Source organism: Pleurodeles waltl, chromosome 3_1 (assembly GCF_031143425.1).
Source record: "Pleurodeles waltl isolate 20211129_DDA chromosome 3_1, aPleWal1.hap1.20221129, whole genome shotgun sequence".
NCBI lineage: Eukaryota > Metazoa > Chordata > Amphibia > Caudata > Salamandridae > Pleurodeles > Pleurodeles waltl.
The window spans coordinates 1,562,175,846-1,562,199,469 of NC_090440.1; the positions used below are offsets into that span (position 1 = coordinate 1,562,175,846).

At 41.3% G+C, this 23,624-nt stretch overlaps 1 protein-coding gene across 1 annotated transcript in view; it reads right to left on the minus strand.

Annotated features, from left to right (window-relative positions):
• Positions 1–23,624, minus strand: part of GPD2 (glycerol-3-phosphate dehydrogenase 2) — a 1,016,859-nt gene that overhangs the window by 247,150 nt on the left and 746,085 nt on the right. Inside the window, exons 7-9 of the mRNA XM_069225155.1 lie at positions 22,783–22,947; positions 21,910–22,054; positions 7,926–8,119 (exon numbers count right to left, since the gene is read on the minus strand). Coding sequence (XP_069081256.1) covers positions 7,926–8,119; positions 21,910–22,054; positions 22,783–22,947 — 504 coding nt within the window. The remainder of the gene's footprint in view (positions 1–7,925; positions 8,120–21,909; positions 22,055–22,782; positions 22,948–23,624) is intronic.

Consider the following 23,624-nt stretch of genomic DNA (forward strand, 5'->3'; position numbering starts at 1 on the left):
TCCTAACTATACCATGTGAAAATCAGTGGTTTTCAACTGTAATTTGTAACTATAACTGACCATTCTCTATGGTTTTAAGTGAAATTCAGGGGTTCTATACGCATACACATGGTTTACAATACAAAGCTTACCGTAACTTCACTTTAATGTTTCTCTGGGTTTTTTTTCCACTGACTTTTTGAGGATTTTGACCATTTACCAAATTAATCAGTTCCCTGCACTCAACCTCCGCAGCACCCAGAATTGGAGAGGCACAGCTGTAGTATAGCAAATACGTTTTCTAAAAGGAAAAAATGTGCAACTCCTGAAGCCCTAGGAAGGTATGCAGACCGAGGAGGGACTAGAAAATGCAAATTTGACACAGAATGTGTGAATCCTAGGGGAAAAAAACATTTTAATATGACTTTTAATGGCAAAGGTCCACGTGGGGCCTCCTATACATGGACTAAGGGTCAGGGAAATTCACCCTGTAGCCTTATTCCATTTTTGTTTTTAGTTTACCAAACAAGTCCCATCTTGTTGGCTAACGGCGATCGCAATAGAAATACTTCTGTAACAACCAATCATAGCACAGTGGATTGATAAATTCACAATCTCATTCACGAATTAGTAATGAAAGATTAGAGAAAACGCTTTCTAGTCCATTAGTGTCCCTCTAGTTCTTAAACAAGTTTTGTAAATCCGCCACTGATTCACATATCCAGAAAGATCATCTAATTCACAGTACAGATTTCTCTAAAACGTAACTGCTTCATGTCCACACTGAAACAGCTGTTAAAAGGTAGATTCTTGTATGAATAATGCTCTATTTTCATGGCAAGTTAGATCTAATTCCATTCAACGTGTCTTCGTGCAGAAGAAAGCAAAGAATCCAATGAAAGTTAAAAAGGGTAATGTCACCTTTCAGACCCCCACCTTGACAGCTCTGCACAAACTTGCATGCCAAGTGCAAATAAGTTTAACTTCTTGGGGGAACGTTTTGTGCCACTGTGCTTCATTGGAAACGCTGAACAACAGTGTATAAAGCTAGTGTTATTACTCTTGTACTGAACAACTACTATTCTTCTTGTGGGAAAATGTATTACCTAGACTCGGTTTCTCCAGAAGCATATATATTTCATGCTGAGCACTGCTGCTTGGGCACTCCAATTCCTCACATGCATGATTAGCCAGTACAGAGAAATAGTGCTGCTGGGTACATAAGTATTTTAACATTTCAATAATTTCCACTACAGAATTGCTTGTAAAATCTCAAGATTTCTATTCAGTATGGATACACTATTGTAAGTGCAGCAACTATTTGGCTCCAACATTTCTAAATATGTGAGGAGGAAACCCCTCACTCCCAAATTCCCATGATGTGGCATAGGCTGGGTTTGCTCTTCATGCTCACCCTTTTGGTGCACAGTTGGCTCTTAGAGCAGGGAGCTTGGCCAAGGACTGTTGTCTGTGCGTCATGAAGCCAGAGTGCTAGGGCCCAGGATTGGTGTAAAGCCACGACCTACTGCACTGAGAATAGTCAGAGGTCGTGCCCTGCAATTCTTTGGTACAAGAGGACCAGCTGCATGGAATGGCCAAAGCTATACCTTGTTCTAAGAGGGATCTCGTGGGGCTGGGAGTGAAGGAGAGAGGGAACAAGGACTTGGCTTAGGCAATGTACAACAGAGATACTTGTCTAGGGGCTTGGAACTGGGCAAACGTACAAGCCTCTTACCAGTATTACATCAGTAGTTCTGGGCACAGGGCATGGGTAATAGATGGCCTATGCCCAGCAAGCAATGAGAGCAGGCGGTAAAAACTCCTTTTGTCAATATGATACCCTTAAAATCATTGTTAACACTTTCGCTAGAGGAAGCTTTGGCTGACTACTAAGTGCAAAAGGTAAGATGCAGGATAGGTAAGGTGCAGGGATAGCCTGGCTTCAAAATGGTCAATTCTGGTCAGAGTTTTGAAGAAGCTCTGGTCTCGGAACTGCAATATGCAATTATGGGCCTGTGGTACTGTGATTGGTTGGAGGGGCCTCACCATGTAGTGCCCTTACTGGTGGACATGGACAAACCTGGGCCCCTTGCAATACCCTTCATGACAACCATCTGAACATTTTCCTCCAACATAACACAGTGACTTTGTTGCCTTCGGTGAAGTGCTTGACAATACGTACTGTGTTGTATTGAGCACGATTTTACCATTAAGATGAGTGTGGCCATATTAGTTGCATAACAGGTTCCAGCGGAAGTTGGCTGTTATACTCCGACCCTTGCTCCATATTTGGGGCTGGGAAAATCAGCAGAGGGATGGAAAACGTCCTTTTAGCCTATAATTCCAGGAAACATATTTGTCACTTGATCTCAAAACTCAATTTCAGATATGTGAACAAATACATAGTTCCATCATTCACTGATTGTCATCAGGTCCGCTTCTGTCTAAAACTGCTATCCATAACGTAAATCTCAACATTAAACCTATCTCTTCATTGGCAAAAGGATACACTCCTTACATGCCATGTTGGGGGGGGCCTGCCCTCTGTACAATATGTATTGGCACTACCACAAACCTACTTATGGATAACACCACAGAAAAAGCATTCTTGAATTGATTTAACATCGGTCCAAATGATAATTATGTGCACAACGGTCCATCAAAAAAACATGTCCTACCGTTGATCTTAGAAAGTTAAGTACACATTTTGACACTGTAAGAGCGTGAATTTTATGTTTTATTTTCTACATATGTAATCATACTTACATTTCAAGATATTAATCATTTTGTATTAATTTTATATTAACTCAAAAAATGTTGATCGACTTAATGGCCGCCGTCAAACAAAAAGGCCTGCATTTCTTTTCTATGCTAACTTAAGCTGATTAAATTATTCTGTATCTTTAAGAGCATGTTTCTTTCCTAAAATAAATGTTATAATTAAACGTGTATTTAATGGCCTCTGCTAAGCAGATGCAAGGTCACTGTGCAATGTTATCTGTATAAAATGTTTTTAGTGTGTTCTGTTTCCTAGCTGCATTTCCGTGGCCTAAAAGACTTCATTCATTGTATTCATATATTTTGCTTGTAGTTAGGTTTCTAAACTATGTTCTTTTACTCAAGAAGAGAAATAGCGCAAAGAGAATGTTTCCATAATTTGTAATCGCTATCCGGTGACAGCACAGATGAAGGGGTTGAACAGAGAGTCCACAGATACAACGGAAGAAGAGAATGTAGTAGTTACAAATGTATTTGTTTGAATTTCGTCAATGGAATAACAACAAATAGAAAAGCTTAGAGCTACCATTTTATATAATTTTTATATTTTAGTGTTTTGATAGAATATCATTTTCTCATCCTAGATTCTAAACCAATATGTGTGTTTAACAAGTTTAGTTTAATTATTTAGTCACCATTGATTCAGGGTAATTTTGTTCATTCTTCTTTGGGATTTTCGTGTATCCTGAGTTCCAGAGATCTTACTTTCTTTGACATTTCGTGCTTTGCCAGTTAGTCTACTGACAATGCTGGTGTTTATTATTTTCTGAGTTAACTTTGTCGGTTCATTACTGAGCAAATGCCTTGATGGTTTAGAAATCTTAAAGTCCAAATTCTAAACAATACCCCTCACTTAGTTCCCGTTTCGATCCTGAGGTCTGATGTTACTGTCCCCCCTGATGAAGTAGAAGTTGTTGCTGAATACCCTAGTGACTGGGTAAATGTATGAAATGTGTATTATTTGTCTTTTGTTTTTCAGATACCAACTACTAATATCATAATACTGCTGCTATTTTTGATAGCGTCTTAGCTAGACGTTTTCAAAATTCATATTACTAAATTCTTTTACATGAAGTCCAACATGTTGATGCTAATTAGTGAGGTGTTACTCATTTTCCTTTTTTTATTATTTCAATGTATTCAAATTCTCTTGCTCAGATTCTATTGCCATGGTTTTGTTTAGTAAACATTGATATATTGTGTTTATTTGCACTAAGCTTAGATTCATGCGCCAATTTAAACAGCCATTATTGTTTCTATGCATTTATCATTTGAGTTTGAGAATGATTTTCGTTCCTCTAGCATTGTTAATATAGGGAAATAAATGTTTAACTTCTTAATAAACTGGTGTGGTTATTGACGTACTAATTGATTATTATATGCTTAATTTAAATTGTCTATGGCGTATTATTGATGACGTTTTCTTTAAAGCAGATTTGGTTCATCGACCTAGAGTATGAAATCCACTATATGGTCTGTTATGACTAAATAGTTAGGATTTTCTGCTTTAGCAACACTGAATTAGTGGGTCCCGAAAGGGCTATTTCAGGTATGTTCCTACGAACGTTTTTTGGGAAACAGAACCAGCTGTTAGAAGTCCATCCCCAATGTGTATTGCAAGGTGGAGTACAGGCCACAAACCCATGGTTTAAAGTTATGCCTGTTGCAAATAAAACACTAAGGACATGATCAATAGGCACAGACTGTGGCACAGACTGCAGTCAAAGGCCAAGTTCTAGGTCTACTTTCTGCTGATCAGAGGGAGAAGCTGCGTCAGTACATATATATGGAGCACAGTGTGTTGCTGAAGGTCATCACTTGTGCCTAGTGGACACAGCCGGAGGACAGAGGCCATGCTTAACAGATCGATCCAAACAAACACTAGGGGATGGCCTACTGAATACAGGTGTTTGACGTGCCAGGCAAGTACTAGGGACAGGACTGGCACAAGACATGGTCAAGGCCACAAGATGACATTTAGCTATTGAATGGTACAATAGCCTGTAGTCACCGTCAATTCTGAGCTCATCAGTTGCTAGTCCGTGCTAATAAAGAGATTGTTTTCACATATAAAATCTGTGAGGACAATGCATGTTGACAGTTTAACAACATGCCTTTCAGATTTACAAAATACTTGTTAGGACATCTGACAATGGCACAGCAGCAGCCTTCCATTGTCATCTCTGCAAATCAGTGTCCTAAGTTCTTAACTGTGTGCTCAAGACGGGGCATCAGTTGGCACTGCTGCATACGAGTACTGCATGCAGCCAAAGAAAACACATTTTGGGTTACTTACAATGCTGCCCCTATACTCCCAATCTGCACAAAACTCATTAAAAATAAAAACCTACTTCACTAAGTTGGACCTTGGAAAAGTACATATCTGTTAGGCGAAAATAATTGTAAGAGATATAAAAATGACTTCTTCGGGGGAAATTTTCATACGTGGACAGTAAAAACTGTTGCCTAATGTCCATGTCAAGTGGACACCGCTGAGAAGAAAACTCTAACATACAGCATGACGAAATGCCATGACAAATGATTTAGTGGCTCTCTGGTCAAAGGCCCTGTGCCTGATGCTCGCTGGGAATGACAGCAGGTTGTTTTCAGCACTGACATCATAGCAGGTTGTGCTCTCTAATGAGATCCCAGCTTCGGGACACAGTGCATAAGTCCGTCCTAAGCCCAGTGGCCACTAGGCATTACACAGGAGTAAGCGGTGGATTCAGGGTTTAGCAATACTGAGCAGGTGGCATGTCCTGTGCCCAGAACCAATGCCCCATGAGTACAATGGAACAAAGCACAAGGCTTAGGGCCTGGTAACATGCTATTCTCAATACACACAGGGCTTCAGCACAGGTTAAGCATAGTTTTTAATGCAGGGCATGTCCAAAAGCCTTTATCCTGTGTCCATACTCGGCTCGTAGTGAGCAAAGTGGTACTAGAAAGAGCACATATAGGACGCAATGCCTTCTATGTATTGTAATAGGCAGTGCATCCTGGGTTCTCGGCAAAGGACCTGGACCTCACCCTGTTTTGTATTAGTGCACACTAGGCGTGTCCTTAAGCCTTGCCTAACAAGTTCACGGGTCTTGCCAGTATATGTTGGTCATTACTGCAGAATTTACCAAGTGAGTACTGGGGGCAGAACATGCAAGACGGAAATGTCTTACACCCAACACTTGTTGGGCACAGCTGCAACCCATACCCAGGGCTATGGTTCTTGGCACAAAGTACCGGGTTCAGCTATACCTTGTACTCAGTGCTCATTCAACATGACTGTAGATTACGCTCAGTAAGTACTGAGGCAGGGAACAGGAAATCGAAGTACAAGATGTGTGTATGCAGGGTAGTGATGGCACGATCTAACGTATACCTTTTTACCCTAAACACAGTGAAACAACTTAAAGGGACAACAGCAAGCGAGGTCACAAAATTACTTATGTTATATAAAAATCTCCTTCAAAAACCTTGGTTGAAGAGATGTAATGATCCAGTAGGGGAAAAAACCACTCAAATTTCAAAGACCGGTAATTAGCAACCATAATACCCCAATGCAGTGCCAAGGACATCGCACAGCTTTCATTAGTCACATCTTCAATGACCTTATTGTTAACATCGCTGGTGTGGGATAATTTATCACATGATAGCCACCATATCCTCATATTCATTAAACAGAAACAAATGTCTCCACTGGAGCCAAGAGCAGATGACCTCGGAGTGTGTAAGGAGCACCAATGACAGCAACTAGACATCAATATCCAGAAGAATCCTATTGAATATTTCTAAACAATACACTAGCCACACATGGCGGCATGAGTGCTCAATGACCGAACTGATGATTTCGGACATTATCTTCAACCATTTGTTGCTGAAATAATGGGAGAAAGAGTGGGTTCACTGGAAGTTACTTTTGTCGTGTGGAAATAGCCTAAATTCCATAATAACTTGTTTTATAAAGCCCATGAAACACAAAATTCACTCAAGATACAGAGCTGGCAATTTTGGACTGGGGAAAATTGAAGACCTTATCTGATCTGATTGCCTAAGTACAATTATTTATCCAAGGCAAATTATCAGAAATAAGTATACAATCAGAGGGTGTTACAACTTGTAAATAGATAATAAAAATGCTGTCCTCCAAGTTTGGTCATGAGAAAGATAATGGGAATATGTGTCAACCTAAGAGGGCATTCTTTTTGCCCACAGAGTAATACTAAGATCTCAGTTTTCTCCTTAAGTCATGTTTGCTAGCCTTACGATTTTATCTTTCAGCTTTGCACAAGCAAAGCTTTCCTCTTTGTGTGCTGAGGGTGTATAGAGGATTTGGGGCGATGTTACAATGAACCCCTGTTGCAACTGTCCAACTTGTAGATGTTTAGCTGTGGGTAGGAGCTGTGGAGGAGCTTTAGCAGGGTGGAGGTGGTTCTTTAAGCATTGAGTATTTTTAAGGGGGGGGATGTAGCAGTCTGGAGGCTACGGGAAGCACCAACCCCAACCTCTTTCTTGAAGTTTGATCATTTGTTGCTGCATGTTTTTATGACGCTAGCCAAGGTAAGGCTCTCAAAAACATGCATGCCAGGCACCGTACTGTGCCTGCACGTCGCTTTGTAAAGCCAGGTAAGTAAGTGAGTGAATGAGTGAAAAGAGGGGTGGGAAGGCGGCAGTGGCAGCCTTTTTGTTAACTATGCTAATGTGAGGCTCAGACGGTGCCCCCGGAAAGTCGTATCCAATTTTAGCATTTCTTTTGCACTGAATGCCATGATTCCGGCGTTATTGTCATCCCTGGATTGTATTGCCAAATTCTAGGATATTTCAGCTGTGGATGAGAAAGACTGTGGATATACTTATTATTTTGCATTAAGAAACAGATAAATAATCACAATACCTTAATCAGCAAGGAGGCTACATACATTAATTAGCCAAAGAAATGCATAACCATTAATGGGCCCTTTGCACTAAAGTTTACAGTATATGTCTTGTGGACAACCAATACATTGTATGTATACATCACTGCTATGACACGGTGGTACAGGAGCAACAGGTTCTTACACATCACTGCTATGACACTGTTGTACAAGAGCAACAGGTACTTACACATCACTGCTATGACACTGTGGCACAAGAGCAACAGCTAATCAGATAGATCTAACATACATCCTACTTACCCTCAACATCAGAACTAAGGTAGTTGCGCACTTCAGTCAAAATAAAATTTATATCCTCCTCAGTTGGAATAGGATGATGAGTAACATCGGTCGGCGTGTCCGTTGTTCCAGCGATAGTCATCTTTTCCCATGGTAGGAAGAAGATAACCCGTCCATCACTAGTTGCTGGGTCAAGCAGGCCCATGTTATCAGGACTACAACAGAAAACCATAATACATTTTTGGATAAAGCAACAGCTAGAAAAACAGTTCTCAATAGGTTCACAATCAATCTGTCACTTACAGCAAACAGAATGCAACAAGGATACTGTTAGACATGATCTAGGTTTTTCTGAGGATCAATAGCCATTAAACAATGTGTCACCTGCACCAGTGTTTTAAAAATCATTTTTTTTACATTAAGGTGTACAGTATATCTAAGTATTTAGTTAAGTATCGGGCTGTAAAGCGCAGACCTAGGCATAAGGATCTGCAAGAGATACAGCTTTAAAGTATGACTGTCACAGGATTGCTGTATATTACGAGAAGGGCAGGCTTGATGTGGAGTTAGATCATCTGATTTTATTTCAATGAAGAAGAAGTTGAAGTCACTCTACATGCCTACACAGTGTAGGATAGGAGGACCAGGAAGGTGAAGGGCACAATGCTGGATTGTCTTGATGAGCATTTTGCTTCTGTTGACAGCTTCACTGCTGTGTTGCTATAGTACTTGGTTGTGGCTGATGTGATGAGTTGTCAGTATTTTGCATGGCGGGGACTTTACTAGTGCAAGGTCACTGGAGGTTTCCTTTGTCTTCTACATTATTTTGTGTTTGTGAATAGTGCACTTGCTATCAGCAAATTATTTGGGATAGAACGGTGCTAACATTTTTGGCTTGCAATTGCGCGTTTTAGTGTTCACCCACTAACAGCAGACAAGTCTACAGTTAAATTGTTTGTAATTAACATAATTAACACATTTCTTGCCTTCTGTTTCACAACTGCATTTGTATATTCTTCTGTTGGTGTCCTGTGGTCGGTCATGCAATTTTTTGTCTCAATATCTTCCATTCGTAATACCTGATCTACACAACACAATGCTACTTTAATCACAATCATGGTAGAATTGGCTTTTGTCCTCTGTTTCGGGTCCCACCCTGGGAACACTCCCGTGATTGCCAGCTTTGGGTCACGATTTATCAGGATTCCAATCATTGTGTCCAATGTGCGGAATATCAAATCGCAGTATCCCTGTATCACCAGGCACTCACACACCAGACTCCAGTTCCAATCAATTCTTCTTCTATTTTCCCTCAAAAACTAGCACTGCGAAAACCAAGACGTTTATCTTTTTTTTTTTTTTATTACAGGTGGTTTTAATTTAATGGTGAGACTGTGGCTGTCTGGATGAGTGTGGGCATCTGAGAGTGAGCCAAGAGCGTTAGTGGATGGATGAATTGGTGGGTACACATATGGATGGCTAACCAAATCATATCATTTTTATTGTTTGGCTAATTAAAACCGTAACAATGTTATTCATACACTTGCAAATATCAATTATCATTGAAACACATGGAATCAATAAATTATATTAATAAAACCATCAGCGACGTTCTCCTCTACAATAGTTAATACTTTCAGGTGTGATAAAAGTGTAGAGGCACTAACATCTTCGTCATTTCACTTTCCGTTGAGTTTTAATAAGTTACCGCCTGTCTTATAAAATATTTTCAAGGGAGCAATATCACAATGTAAAATCAACATAATTGCCAGCTAAAAAAATGCAATAGGTGCTTAATCATCATTTATAATGCACCAAACTCGCTGCGACGTTACCCCCCACCCAGCTTACTTATTGCTTGTTCATGTAATGATAAATATTTTATCTGTTTTGTGTTCAGTTGGGGATCAGACGGGTCAAGACTTATTATTGCTGCGCGACATGTGCGGATGCCACAGGCAATAAATGTTTTTTTTTTAAACAGGCTAACACTGGCCACATATAGATATGGACATATGCATATCAGGTGTGTAAAGTACTCTTTCGTGTAGCCGCAGAGTCTGTATGTTATTACACCACTATATTTCTAAGATGATTGATCCTCTAAAATCGGTAGTCAACCAAAGCAAATTACCATCAATTTCCTTTTCATATGCACCGAGAAAGTGAGACTTGGGTAAGGCGCCGGCTTCAGACTTTCATAGTATTTAAGCACCATCCATGCATGAGATCACCTGCTAAAACTGTTCTTCTCGACCAAAAATGATTGCTGTTTTGAAACTTTATTTATTATTTGCCAGAATTATGCAAAAGTTGAATTATTATTCCAAAGCTTTATTGTGCCTGTCTGGTAGAGTGCTTTTGAGAGGAACTTATTATATGTCGACTGGGGGGTCACTTTCTAAGCGCCATCCATAGTGGACTATTTAGTGTGGCTTGGTCTCTGCTTAATTTGATCTTATAGTAACTTTTTATGAACGTATACATTCTCTCCACTGACTCAATAGTAAGTCCAAATTCCAGACGCACCTGTGCTGGCGAAGTGTTCTGAGGGAGCTGAAACACCTGCTTATATGCTGTTACGTGCAACTTGTTCAAAAGGACAGTTTCCATACAGGGCAACACTTGCATATGCCACCGTCCAGAGCATTTTGCCGCTATTACTGCTGGAAGAAGCCTGAAGGAAGAAGCTTTGAGTTTCTTGGGTAGGGTACAAATTGCAAACACCAGGGCATTTTCTTTTTCTTTTTACCATGCATTGCCTCTGCTCCTGATGACTAACCCTGTTACCAATATATAAGGCCAATCACTTGTAGCTACTTACTTCCTCCAACAGGAAACTGTCCAGCCATATTTTGATAGGTGGGCCAAAGTAATGCCTGACTACCATTGTTTTAGTTCTTACTGTATTGATTTCCAGTTTGTTAGTGGAGACATAGGGCCTGATTCTAACTTTGGAGGACGGTGTTAAACCGTCCCAAAAGTGGCGGATATACCACCTACCGTATTACGAGTCCATTATATCCTATGGAACTCGTAATACGGTAGGTGGTATATCCGCCACTTTTGGGACGGTTTAACACCGTCCTCCAAAGTTAGAATCAGGCCCATAGTTCCCCAATTCGATCACAGATCTTTGTAGACCAACTTTTGTTAGGCTCATTAAAAGGACAGGGTTTGCGTCGGAGAGATGAGAAAGCTGTAAGGGGCCCAATCGCAGTTGGTGCGAGTTGGCCTTGTCAAGTTGTGGTGTTCAGTCTGCCATAAACAATTTAAAGAGGTGTGGAGCCAATGCACACCCGTGTTTCAAACCCTTATTTGTGGCTATCTTTCTTGAAATACTGGAACCGTCCACCAATTGGACACAAACCTAGGTTTGTGTGTAAAGTTGCTCTATTACTCGGAGAAGTCTTTCTGGGATGTTCCAGCCTCTTAGTTTCCTCCATAGTGTACCATGAACAACCCGATTAAAAACTGCCTTTAGGTCTATAAAACAAAGATATATTTTTTGCTGTTTTTGCTTGCATTTGCCTGCTATTAGGGAAACAGCCAAGAGGTTTGCTATTGTGCTGTGCACTCTATAAAATCCTGCGTGGTTGAGTGAGATTAGGTTGTTCTTGTCCAACCACTCTAAAAGGTCCTCTAGTATTAGTGAGTGCACATATGGATGAGTGTGTGAATACATGTAAGTGAATGGCAGCAGAGGAAGTGGGGGAGCAGCCTCGTGCCACAAACAGGAAACCACGGTGGGTACCCCACTACAAAATATTCTTGTTTATCATCTAGTTACTCGTTTTCCCATTAAACCATGCCCTCGTCTACTCATACAGCCCTCAGTCCTTGTAATTACTCAGATTAATTCATGGATTCACAGACCCATTCATCCAGCTACACACTTATTATCTGAATTGGTCTCTGATTTACCCATGCACCAATCTGCACAACCTCATACACAAAAAAGATTATGACTTCTGATTAGTACATCAGTTGCACTGTAAAATGATGAGCAGGCCACTAAAAAGAAGCTGCACTATTTGCATCTGCTTATATGTGACCTGCCCAATGATACATCATGCCCCAGTATCAACACAATTAAGTGAAAAGCTGGTGATGCAGTCTAGTGTACAGTCTCTGGACTTTATATGTGCATTTCTAATGAAGGAGTGTCCCAAGTGGCTAATAAATTCTATGAGCGATTCTTTCTTGCAATAGGTGCCACCTGGTACATAAATTGAAATATGTGTTGAGTGTGGCGATGAGTTTAATTCTGTGAATTTGTTGTTAAAACTTCTGTTTAACTGACTGGTCTGTAGATACAGTGAAAAGTAAAAATCTCTAAGAAGGATAGTGTGAAGTGGACTGAGTGGACTGTGAATAATGCTGTTGGTTGGAGAGATGAGTGCTGTGAACAGCCATGTGGCTTAATGGGAAATAGAGGCCATCAACAATCTTGTTGCGGCTTGTACAGATATGTAGGTTGAGCTAACCAAAAACAGGGAATGAGCTATGTAGGAGCCATGCCTATGCAGTAAACAGTGCATAAATATTGCAGGTGGTTAGGATGTCAGCTATGCAACACTCAAAGGGCCTAGGGCAAAGCTGAACATAATGCTTAGGTTTTCGCATCAGCTCTCACCTCTGTCCCAAGTGATAATGGGATTTTGCTTGGTATCAAACCTAACCCTTTGTCCTGATTGCCAGTAGCTATTAATTTATGGGTGTGTCTTCCACATGGACTTCTCTGGTATTACATGTATCAGACTTGATCTTGGAACTCAGCTTCTCAGATTGAGGAGCAGATTTCAATTTTGGGTAATGGCTGACCCAGCAGATCCATGGGGCCCTCATGAAATAGGTAGGCATATGACAGCACAATCCAGATTTGGAAGGTATGTTACTGGGTGATTTAATGCTAGCCATGTTATCCGCAAAATGAATGTTAACTCAACAGTAGGCCAATGGCACATCATCCAGTACCCTCAACTTTTGCAGTGGGAAATAGAATCTTGCTGTTAGATTGTATTTTTTTCATGGCCCGACTGGTCAATATACATGCAATTCAAGTAGAGGATGCAGTTGAGTCACAATTCTCACTTGATGGTGGTAATCATCCACAGGGACAAATGTTTCACAGAACTCTCCAGATGGCAAAGGTACATACAGTCCCAGACAATGCCACAAGTCACTCCACAGAATAGACTATGCATATGCACCCAAGAAGAGGCCTTACTGGGTGAAAACCGACAGGTGTCCAGCATAGTTGGGGTAGGGGATTACAATCTCAACAGTTATGTTACAGTGCTACGTCAGGCGTTTTATGATCAATGGCTAGAATACTGTCCAGGTAGGCAGCATACCAAGGGGCCATGGAAGACGTTGCATGGGGTGAGGGGGCAACAGGGCAGATAAGGGATAGTGGGCCTAAATGCAGTGCTTGAGGACCTTTCTCCTAGTGGTCTAGGATCCATCCTACTATGGCTATGCAAACCAGGTCAACTACAACCCTTTTGCACTTGACTATTAGGGTAGTGATGGCAAGCAGTCACAGGCTTCTCAGGGAGGTAGTGTTGTGGGGTGGGGGTGGAGGCATAAGCTCAGAACTCAATTATCAACTAACAGACACACAAATGTAATGTCCAGGCAAGTGCACGTCTTTCCAAGGAAAACAAGTAGCTTTTAATCTTACAGCGCTTCAAATCCAGTATCCAGGTTACGAATCTTCCTTGTGTCACTACATCCTCTAAATTCCATTGTACTAAACCTTCCATTAATAGATTGTTCCTTTCAACCCGCAATTCCTTACATGTGGCCGCCTGGCTCAGTAAAGCAGTGAGCAGCTATCCTGATGATAACTTGGAGGTGCGGGCCTCTGCTGCTGTGGCTCTGTTTGGCCATGTGCCACGGGTTAGCTGCAACTGAGCTATTCATCCTGCTCACATACAGGCATCGGTCACGCAAATACAGTCATCATGGCCCCATCTGAGCTAGAACTGCCACTATTACAACTGGAACCCATATAGGACCGGTGCAGTCATGACAGCTGTTGTAGCTCTCCACAAGCTGGTGCAGGCATCACAGCAGTTGTAGTTCTGATTGGGCCAGTGAAGTCACTATAGCAGTTGTTGCCTAAGACAGACAGACAGACACCAAAGCAGTGTAATCCCAATGGAGACTATGCATGCAATTGTTCTCTGGCAGCCAGATTTCTCAGTGTTTACCTCTCTTCCTGGAACTCATTGGGCCTCTACTCCTGGACAGTCTTTCCTCCTGCAGAGACAGAGAGACTCCTTCACTCTCTCAGAAGGGAGGCTTCTAGGCACAAGGTAGATCCTTAGCTCCTCCAGTGGAAAGTGCAGACTTCAGGTGATGTTCTCTCACTTCTGGAAGACTGGCTGTCAAGGAAGACACCAGCACTAGCCACAGAACAGTCCTTCAATAACCATCCAGAGCAATGCCTTCCTTGGGCAAAAAGGAACTGAAACTGCAACAAGGTGAGGTGGTCTGAGTGCCACTTTTATACACATGTTCTCCGTTCAAGTGGATCTCCATGTACAGACTTACCTTAGTGTTTATGAGGGTCTGCTGATAAGCTGGGGTATAAAACGCAGCAAACCAGAAATAGAACGATACCCCTGTGTTCTGTCAATGGGAAGGCAATCACTGAGTCCAGATAAGAAACCACTTAGCCCCTTGAGAGGAACCCCTGAAACAAAACCACTGACGGTGGATAAAAGAATCACTGTACAGGTGATAAGGAATATAGGAGGCACAAAATATGCAGATGCAAGAAGCAATCTCATCGACCAAGGCAGACAGGACTGGGATTGACTTCCTGCAGCACTGACCACAAAAGGAAAAAATTATTTTTAGCCGTAAAGGTTCATCCCCTGATAATTTAAAAGGTGTGATTAAGATAGGAAGTTGGAATGTGGCTGGACTGACCTCCCTTACTGCTAGTCCCAGTATTGGGGATTTTGTGAATAACGCTGACATTTTGTGCTTTCAGGAAACCTGGTCAGTGGAGCCTCTACCCATTCCTAGCTTCATAACAACTCAGACTCCTGCACAAAAGAAAGAAACATTTGTTTGGAAGACACCATGGGAGGTTTAGCAACATATGTCAAATTAGACCTAGTTGTCAAGGTGGAGGCCTGGGAGAAATCAACAAGGGATGTTCATGTGATTACCTTACATGGCCTCGCCTTTTCAAACAAACCAATGCCTGTATCAATTATACATTTTTACATACACCCAAGCCGAGAAACAAAATATGCAAGGGTCAAATCAATACTATCTTTATTGAAAGAATTCTTTTATGAGCACCCACATCATGAATATGTGATTGAAGGAGATTTCAATATCCCCAACCTGGGTCACAAGATTGGACTCCCAGGTGATTGTGTAAGAATGACTTTAGAAAGTTTTTTTTTTTTTTAAGAATTTGAGCAGGGAATGACTAATTACAGTATAATTGCTGTTGGTGCACTCATACAAACATTTGAAATATCTCTACAATAGATTACATCTTTTTAAGCAGAATATCATTATTAGACCTGAAAGTGATCACAATCCTGAATAGAAATTGATCTTGGAGCTGACATTTGTCCTACAAGGCTAGTAGGAAGCAAGTACTATCCAACTTATGTCCTTTGACAAAAGGGATTAAATGGGGCACGGCTTGCGCTGCTAAGTATGAATTATGGAAACAGGCCAACGGCTCGCTAAGGTTAGAAACTGGGACCTCCCAAGTGACCATCCAGTGGGGAATTATGATTAATAAAATTTGTGACGCACTTAACAGCCTCGTATAGCACGGGCATTCAGACGCCAAAAGAAGAGTAGGAGATAAATTCTTTGCATCCAGGGAATATCAACAGAGTAAAAAGGTATGCAGGCAAGCAGAATCACGATATAGGAAAGATAAAACCCCCATTGCAGAAGCCCACAGAAAGCTGGCAAGGAAAGAGTACAAGAAATTAATTTGGAAATTGAAGATTAAAGACACAGAAGAACGCTGGAAAAGAGTACATGTATTGATGCCACCAAGGAAAAACAGGCAATTTTGAGTCTGTCAACAGTCTGTTACATACATCTGCCAGTAAATAGAGTGTGGTTTCTGCTTGTGATTGGAAAAGCTATGTTGAAAAACTATGTGGATACAGATCATGTAGACGCTCATGGCACCACAGGGCTGCAACATATATTAGACGGCCTTGATAAAAGGTCGCTAAATATCACTGCCAAGACAGTGCAAGTCATACTTAGCAGCATACAGCATACAGCATGATGGGGCTCCAGGGCCAAATGGCCTTCGGGGAGTGTTTTTAGAGACGACCCTGATTTCTGGGTCGAGCCTTTGACTCTTTTTTAATGCCTGTCTATATTTCTCTGTGAATCCGGAGGCCTGGAAAGGGTCAATATTGCACCCAATTCAAAAAAAGGAAATATTACCCAATCTGAGAATTACAGGCTGATCCCACTTTTGGACATGGATGGTAAGGCCTTTGCAAAGGTGCTCCTACAAGAGGTTGAAAATGTGATCACCGAAAATAATATTGTACCCAGATATATAAGACTGAGTTTAGATCATGCTCTTCCACATTAGACAATGTACTTGCCCTCTCATACCTGGGTCAGAAAGCACAGAAGTCTCCATCCCAGCCGCTTTTTGCCTGCTTTATCGATTACAGTGCAGCTTTTGATGGTATGGTGCGCCATATTCTCTGGAAGAAACTAGCCTCCTGGGGGATACCCAGAAAGTTGCTGGCATCTATAATTGTGCTTTACTGTGACCCATGGGTGCGAATTAAGATATCTCAAGCACATGCATCAAAGAAAATCTATACCAATAGAGGTTTAAAGCAAGGCTGTGTCAATGACCCCACTCTTTTTAATCTTTATAGGGCCGATTTGGGTGCCGCGTTGCATTAAGGAAACACATTTCCTTCTAAGCTTGGGCAGACTGTGCTCCCCATAATTCAATACGCTGATGACTTCACCCTGCTTTCTCAGACTCAGATAGGGCTGAAAAGGGGCCCTTGACATTTTACACTGCTACAATGAAAAAAACGCATTACGTGCAAATGCGGCTAATCTTGATCTTTAGCCGCTGGGCCAAAAAATATCAAACAGACTTGAATCTTGCCCCATAAAAATAGAGATGGAAACAAAGTACCACTACTTCGGAGTTTGTTTATCAAACTCAGGGAAAATTTCATAACAGAAAGCAGCAAAGGCAGAGAGAATTACCTATGCCCTCTCTAAACTTCACCATCGGCTCAAATCTCCTATCTCTGAGGCAATTAGGAGAATCATTAAGACAAAACTACTACTAACAATTTCCTATGGACATCATGTATATCATGGTAGGCTTACTGCATTGCTTGAGAACTGTCAGGTGAAAGCCTACGAGAAGATATTTCAGATTCCTAGATCTATCAGGCACGTAGGGATATGCCTGGAATTTGACTTTGTAAGAATGGACATTGAATGCAAAATGGATGTTATCAAGTTTTACCATCGTGTTTGTAGGACCAACAGTGATAATTTGAGGGGTCCCTGAAAGTAATATTTACAGATAAATCCAGTAACTGGGCTATCTATGTAAGAAGTGCTGAGGAACTCCTAAATTTGGCTCCCTCCTATGCACTTGACCCGCTTATCACGACGGATCTGTTAAAAAAGACTCTGAAGGAGCATGGGGTGTGAGCCTCAAGGGAAAATTACATTGCCAGCATCAGTAACAACAGTGGCACTGAGGGTTTACTGGAGTCTTCTTCGACCAAAAGTGGCCAACCATATTTGAAGGCACCATTGGGAGCTCGTTCCTTTCAGAGCATTTTGTGAATGCGGCTCTTAACTCTTCCTGCTTGGGAGTATAAACGCAATTGGAAGTCTCCCCATGGCTATCAGCACAAATGCTTTTTGTGTAAATATCATACTGAATCAATAATCCATCTTGTATGCTGCGGTCTGGGACTGGCTTTAGAAAGATGCTTATTGTTAAAACCCATATGTTTTAAAAATGTCCTGAAAACATGCAAAGAGGCTCTAAAATATATATTTACAGTGGTGGCCCCCGTGAAACTGGCCTGCTTTGGAAGTTAGCAATTGGTTGGGGCAGCGTGGTTCGACAAGAAAACCCCTTTAGTAAAATGGCTGCTTCCTCCATGCTAACTCTTAATTTTGCCCAGGGAAATACTGCTTTGTATTTTAAGGATTCTTTAGTCAGATGTCCTGTAATGAGTATAATTGTGGGTAGGTGTCCTACAATGAGTATATTTGTGGTGGGCAGTAGTTTTTAAAACCAATACCCTTACCATCTTTGCTCTAAGATTACTACAAGTTTCTCTTATATTTTTAATAGAATGTATGGGAAAATGATAAGCATTATTCATGTACATCATTTATATGTACCAGAAGTATGAATACAAATGCTGATATGTTATAAATATGAATTTTAACCTGTACATTAATTTTACACCAGGATATGACGGGGTTCTGGGCTTTAAAATCTACTAACCTCCTTTTTTTGTTTTCCCTCGAACATATGCTCTGTCCTATCTTAGGAGGGTGAATGAAAGTCGATATGCAAAACCTATGCATTATACTTGCTGATTTTAGGAGGAGGATCTTATAATGGGAGGCACCCTCATTCTAACTTATTTTTTCAGGTCAATGTGTGATAAGATAGTGTTGATAGAGCTATAAGACCTTCATATTTGATGAAGATGACTTTAAAGGTAGCATGCTTTTCTTATGCACCCTATTGGTCTATCCTGGGTGTAGGATCTACGGAAGAATTGCTTATGCAAATGCATTTTCACTCTTGCATTGATAATGCACCTTGTTTTAACATTTCGTGCTGATGGGATTGCTGAGAGGGTTATATCATATAGGAGGCAGCTGATTTTTGGCATTATGCTTACATTGTAATATGTTAATTCCTGATTATATTGTCTGATGGGGCATGCTTTATGGTGATTGTATCTTGTTTTTATGTGCAATATAGTGTGATATTTAAGATTTTTGATGCTAGAGCGTATTCTTAATGCTGTTTGTGCAATGATTTTAAGTAATCATGCAATAAAGGCTACTACTACTACTACTACTGTAGTGATGTTTCCCACAGCAAGTAGCAGTAGGGCTGCCTCCAGACTGCAGCACCCACAACACAGACATAAGGCAGTGGAAAGCGTCTGCTCCTGGTCGTTAGCCGACTCTCTGAAGCTGTAATCCGGCACAAAAAAAGGGCAGGCCTGATCTAGAAACCTCCGATATTACAGAAAACCTACTGCAGTCAATCATTCACCCTTATCCTTAACCAACGGTGGTGAAGAAGAATAAAACAGCATTCCCATGGGCAACAAAAGCCCTGTGGGATTTTTAAAAGGCAGTTCTCATTGCTCACTTCATTGTCTAAATCCCACCCTCCAGCAACAGGAATCCTGGGAATACTCTTCCCCTGTCTCGGAGAGCTGTCTTTCATTCTCCGTCTTTTGCTGTGCTGTATCAGCGTCTTTAAAATGGACCCCACTGGCTTCGGTACTCCGGCTCAGTCACGCTCAGAGACTTACTACTGCACATGTGCTAAAAGGACACCACACACACACACACACAACAGACACACGGTATGCCAGTGCAAGGTTCTGGGAACATGCAATAGCTGAACATTCCACAAGCGGAGACTGTATGCCACACTTTCAGTAACATAGATAAAAAGATCTTATCAAACTATTAATCCCAAACACAGTATGCTGTCCCCACAGCTTTATGTGCTATATCCAGGGTCGTCATGGCAGTACTGTATCCACTTTGAGGGCACAATGGGTACCCTTCCAGATTCCAAGGCAGGTCCAGGACTTCACATATTCAGGATCAAGCCAAGGTCTCTGCACACACGACAGACTAGCATGACACTACGGCCGAAATAAACATCACCACATGAGATACACATGAATTTGAGCACTCAGAGGAGGGAACAAACCTGCACACCACTCAGCGGATAGTCCCACCCTAAAAGGCAGCATTACAAGATAAGATCCACGCTCCTTTAATGTCCGATTAACTGAACGGCCCAATGAGTGAACATAGGGAAGTTAGAGGTTTTAGCTTATGCATTCAACCAATTCCTGTTCCAAGAATCATATGGATAACATTGAATGAGAAAAAAACATTCATACGCCTTCATCTCCGCCTCATCTTCACTTTTGTGTTGGAGACAGCACACAGAAGTTTATCTTGAGCATACAATATAGGACATTCACCATTTAGGCCTACGTCGTTTTTATCCCCCCGGCAATGAAATTTGCTACATTATGTTACACAATGTTATACTGTATGGGTGAGTTGCTATTATAGGACACTTGTAGGGGAATTAGCCTGCACTGTCTAAGGCAACTCAATTTATAATTGGCAGCTTTAGAAGGGGTCAGGCAAGATCATGTGTGTCAATAGAGCACTACTAGCTGCACAGTCTCCAATGCCACCATATCTATTAAGATAATAAGTCTTAACTTTAGTAAGCTGTTACTCCATGGGGAACTTGCAGTGCATTGGTTGTTTCTTTGCAGGGCCCCATCTAACACCTTAAGGTAGATGCACTGGGGAACCTACTGTGGTAGTATGACTGCAGAATATTTTTTCCTGCTCTTCTTATAGATGGATGTGAGAGTTAACAGGACCGTGTATGATACTTCCTATTGCTCTTGGATAGTAGGGAAAGATCTGTATAATACACAGTGCTAAATTTGTAAATAAAAACGTGCCAGTGCCCAAAACTCTTTTGAAACACGTGGCTGCTGCATTTAAATGTGCGAGCCACCTCGGGCCTCTTTAATCTATTTACAGTCACTCCCTGCCCCTTCAGCTCACTCTGACAGCTTTCTCCCTTTGTGGCACTTTTTCGTTTGTCTCTTCCTCCACCTTTCCCGTATGTGTTGTTTGTTCGTAATAAATGCCTGATGCAGAAAACTAAGGGCCACATGTGCATAGCTTTTTTCTCGTTGCAAACGGCTGGATTCACAGAATTGGGCTGTTTGCAACAAGAAAAAAAAGCATTTGGCGATGCACAAACTCAATTTTGCGATTCGGTAATCTCTATCGGTTCGCAAACAGGGTTTACAAATCACAATTAGGAAGGGCTGCTCCCTTCTTAATTGCGAGTCACAGTGCGACGTATGGCTGTTTGGTGACCGTGAATGCAGTCACAAAACAATCGCAGTTAGCACAAATTTCAAATTGGTGCTAACACATTCGCTAACGGGAAGGGGTCGCAATGGGACCCTTCCCCTTTGTGATTGATAGCAAAAATATTTTTTCGAGCAGGCAGTGGTCCCACGGATCACTGCCCTACTCTGAAAAAATGAAAAGAAAACTTAATCTTAGTCTTTGAAATGCATCCCGTTTTCCTTTGTTTAAAAGCAGACACAGACATGGGGGTCTGCTGTCCCCAGCAGGCCACCATCCCTGTGAGTGCAGCCATTCCCAAAGGGGTTGCAAATTGCGACCTACCTCATGAATGTTAATGAGGTAGGTCATTTGCGACGCAATGGGGACTCGCAAACAGTGTGAGGTACACTGTTGTATATATGGTTTTGGGACTCGCAATTTGCGGCGCACAAATGAGTCGCAAATTTGGAGTCGCAAAACTCTGGCTAGTACTTCTGGCCCTATGTGCCGGCCCTCAAAAATAAGTTCTGATGCCCCGCACTGGAAAACACCGGCTCAACTTAAACACTGATATTATGTCGATTTTATCTACACATCAGGTTAGATAGTATAGTGGGTAAATGAAGCTCATAATCCGTCCCGAAATTTTCCCTTAGTTCATTCCGGGGAAAAGATTTTTCTTAAAATAACCCACTGCTATCATACATCGGCGCTTGTTCGCATGTTTAATGTGTGAACACAGTGAACGATTACTGGGTAAGCACAATGTTTTGAGAGCTTCTATCATGCCATACAGCAGGACATTTTAAAACTGGCTGGCTTGTCATACTGGTACCTGTAATAGCCAGGCATCACAATGTGCACACCGGCACTTGGCTGACAGATGTTTGTGACTTCCTGGTCATCCATTTTGCGTAGCGAGTCTGTGAACGGCCCTGTAGCATTGATAACACATTTGGCGTTGACATCAAATTCCTTCCCTGTGAAAGAAAGCAGCATCAATCACATACCACATTTGTTTCCCAGCTCACTTGTGTTTCGGATGATTAATGCATCTATGATCTTCAGCTATTGTGAAGCGTGTCACTTAGAGAAAAATATCTGAAATGAATAACCGGAAAATTAATCTGTAAACGTATATATATGTATATGCATCTATCTATGCATGACCTTTTTATTTTTCGAGGTACATTAAAAATTCAAAACGGTCAATTTGGACCTTTTTTATTCTAAGGATAAACTGATAAAAAAAAAAATCAGTACGAATTATTTTATCTAGAAAAAAGCAGGCAGCGTAATCAGCCCCCTTCATACTTTATTTTATAAATTGAGCTTGTAAAAAAGTGGATTTTAATGTGAATGGAATAATCTTCAGTGCCCAGACTGTGAATACAATAGGGACCTGACATGCGTTTAAGATGATTGACATTAATGACATGCCAATGTGTGTTGTGGCACAACACTTTCCAGCGCCTACTATGTCAGCTGAATGGTACTCAGTAATGCATTCAGTTTTTGATTCTACACATGATTTTGTAAACAACTGACAAGAAAATTAGGAAAACAACATGCAGGTAATGTAAATGTAAACTTATCTGGGGGTAAACTCCAATTTAGAATTTTATTTTTGGGGCCGAATGCGTAGATGAAACAAAAGCTGGCCCAGAGGACCAACACTACATTGTCGCCAGCATTGTAAACTGCATACCTGTTAAGACATCCTTGCAGCGCGCGCCACAGACGCGCGTCTTGCCGCTCTCTGGATCTGTCTTCTTCAGCAAGCTTACCACTTCAGTGTAATTGGCTGTGGCAGCACCGTACCTGGCAGCAGTGAGGGCGATGGCAAGGTTCATTCGTGCATCGTTGTGTTGTCCTGCAGCAGGGGACAGAATCAGAGGAAGGACATGAGTCACCTCAAGCCACTGACTTGTGCTATCGAAGTGTGTCAGAACCGATCTGTCACATCTGTCCCTGTCACACTGAATATACATGATGGCTGGTCAGATCTAGCGGGAATTATTTAAAGACGCATTGTCTCTTCTAGGTCAGGCATTCGAAAAGGGGCAAATGCAAGACTGGGTTTGCACATTTAAACTAATGACTCACTTTAGATGTGTTAGTTTAATAAATACTTAAAAGCTTTTAAAACGTGAACGATACAGTGTGCTGCAAGGAGACCATATCCATACAGGATGTTGTTCATAGTGTTCCACTGTGTTAATCAACAACCCCTATTATCACATACTTTGAGACTACTACCAGACAAAAGCATTAAATCATATATATTTGTTTTTAAATCAACGACATACAAACAACTAGATAGGTATTTAACGCCCACACTGCAACCAGTTTCACCTAAGACACCGAGCTCAAAGTGTGCCACTCTTAAATGCTGAATAGTCTTTCTTCAGACAGTTCCTGTTTCTCGATGTTTAACTGGTGCACAGCTTCGACTGATTTTATCACCTTAACTTCAAGGGGGCTTGAATCACGTATATACGTGGAGGAAATTATTACGGCTTGCTTCGGAATGCGTATTATTTGGAAAAT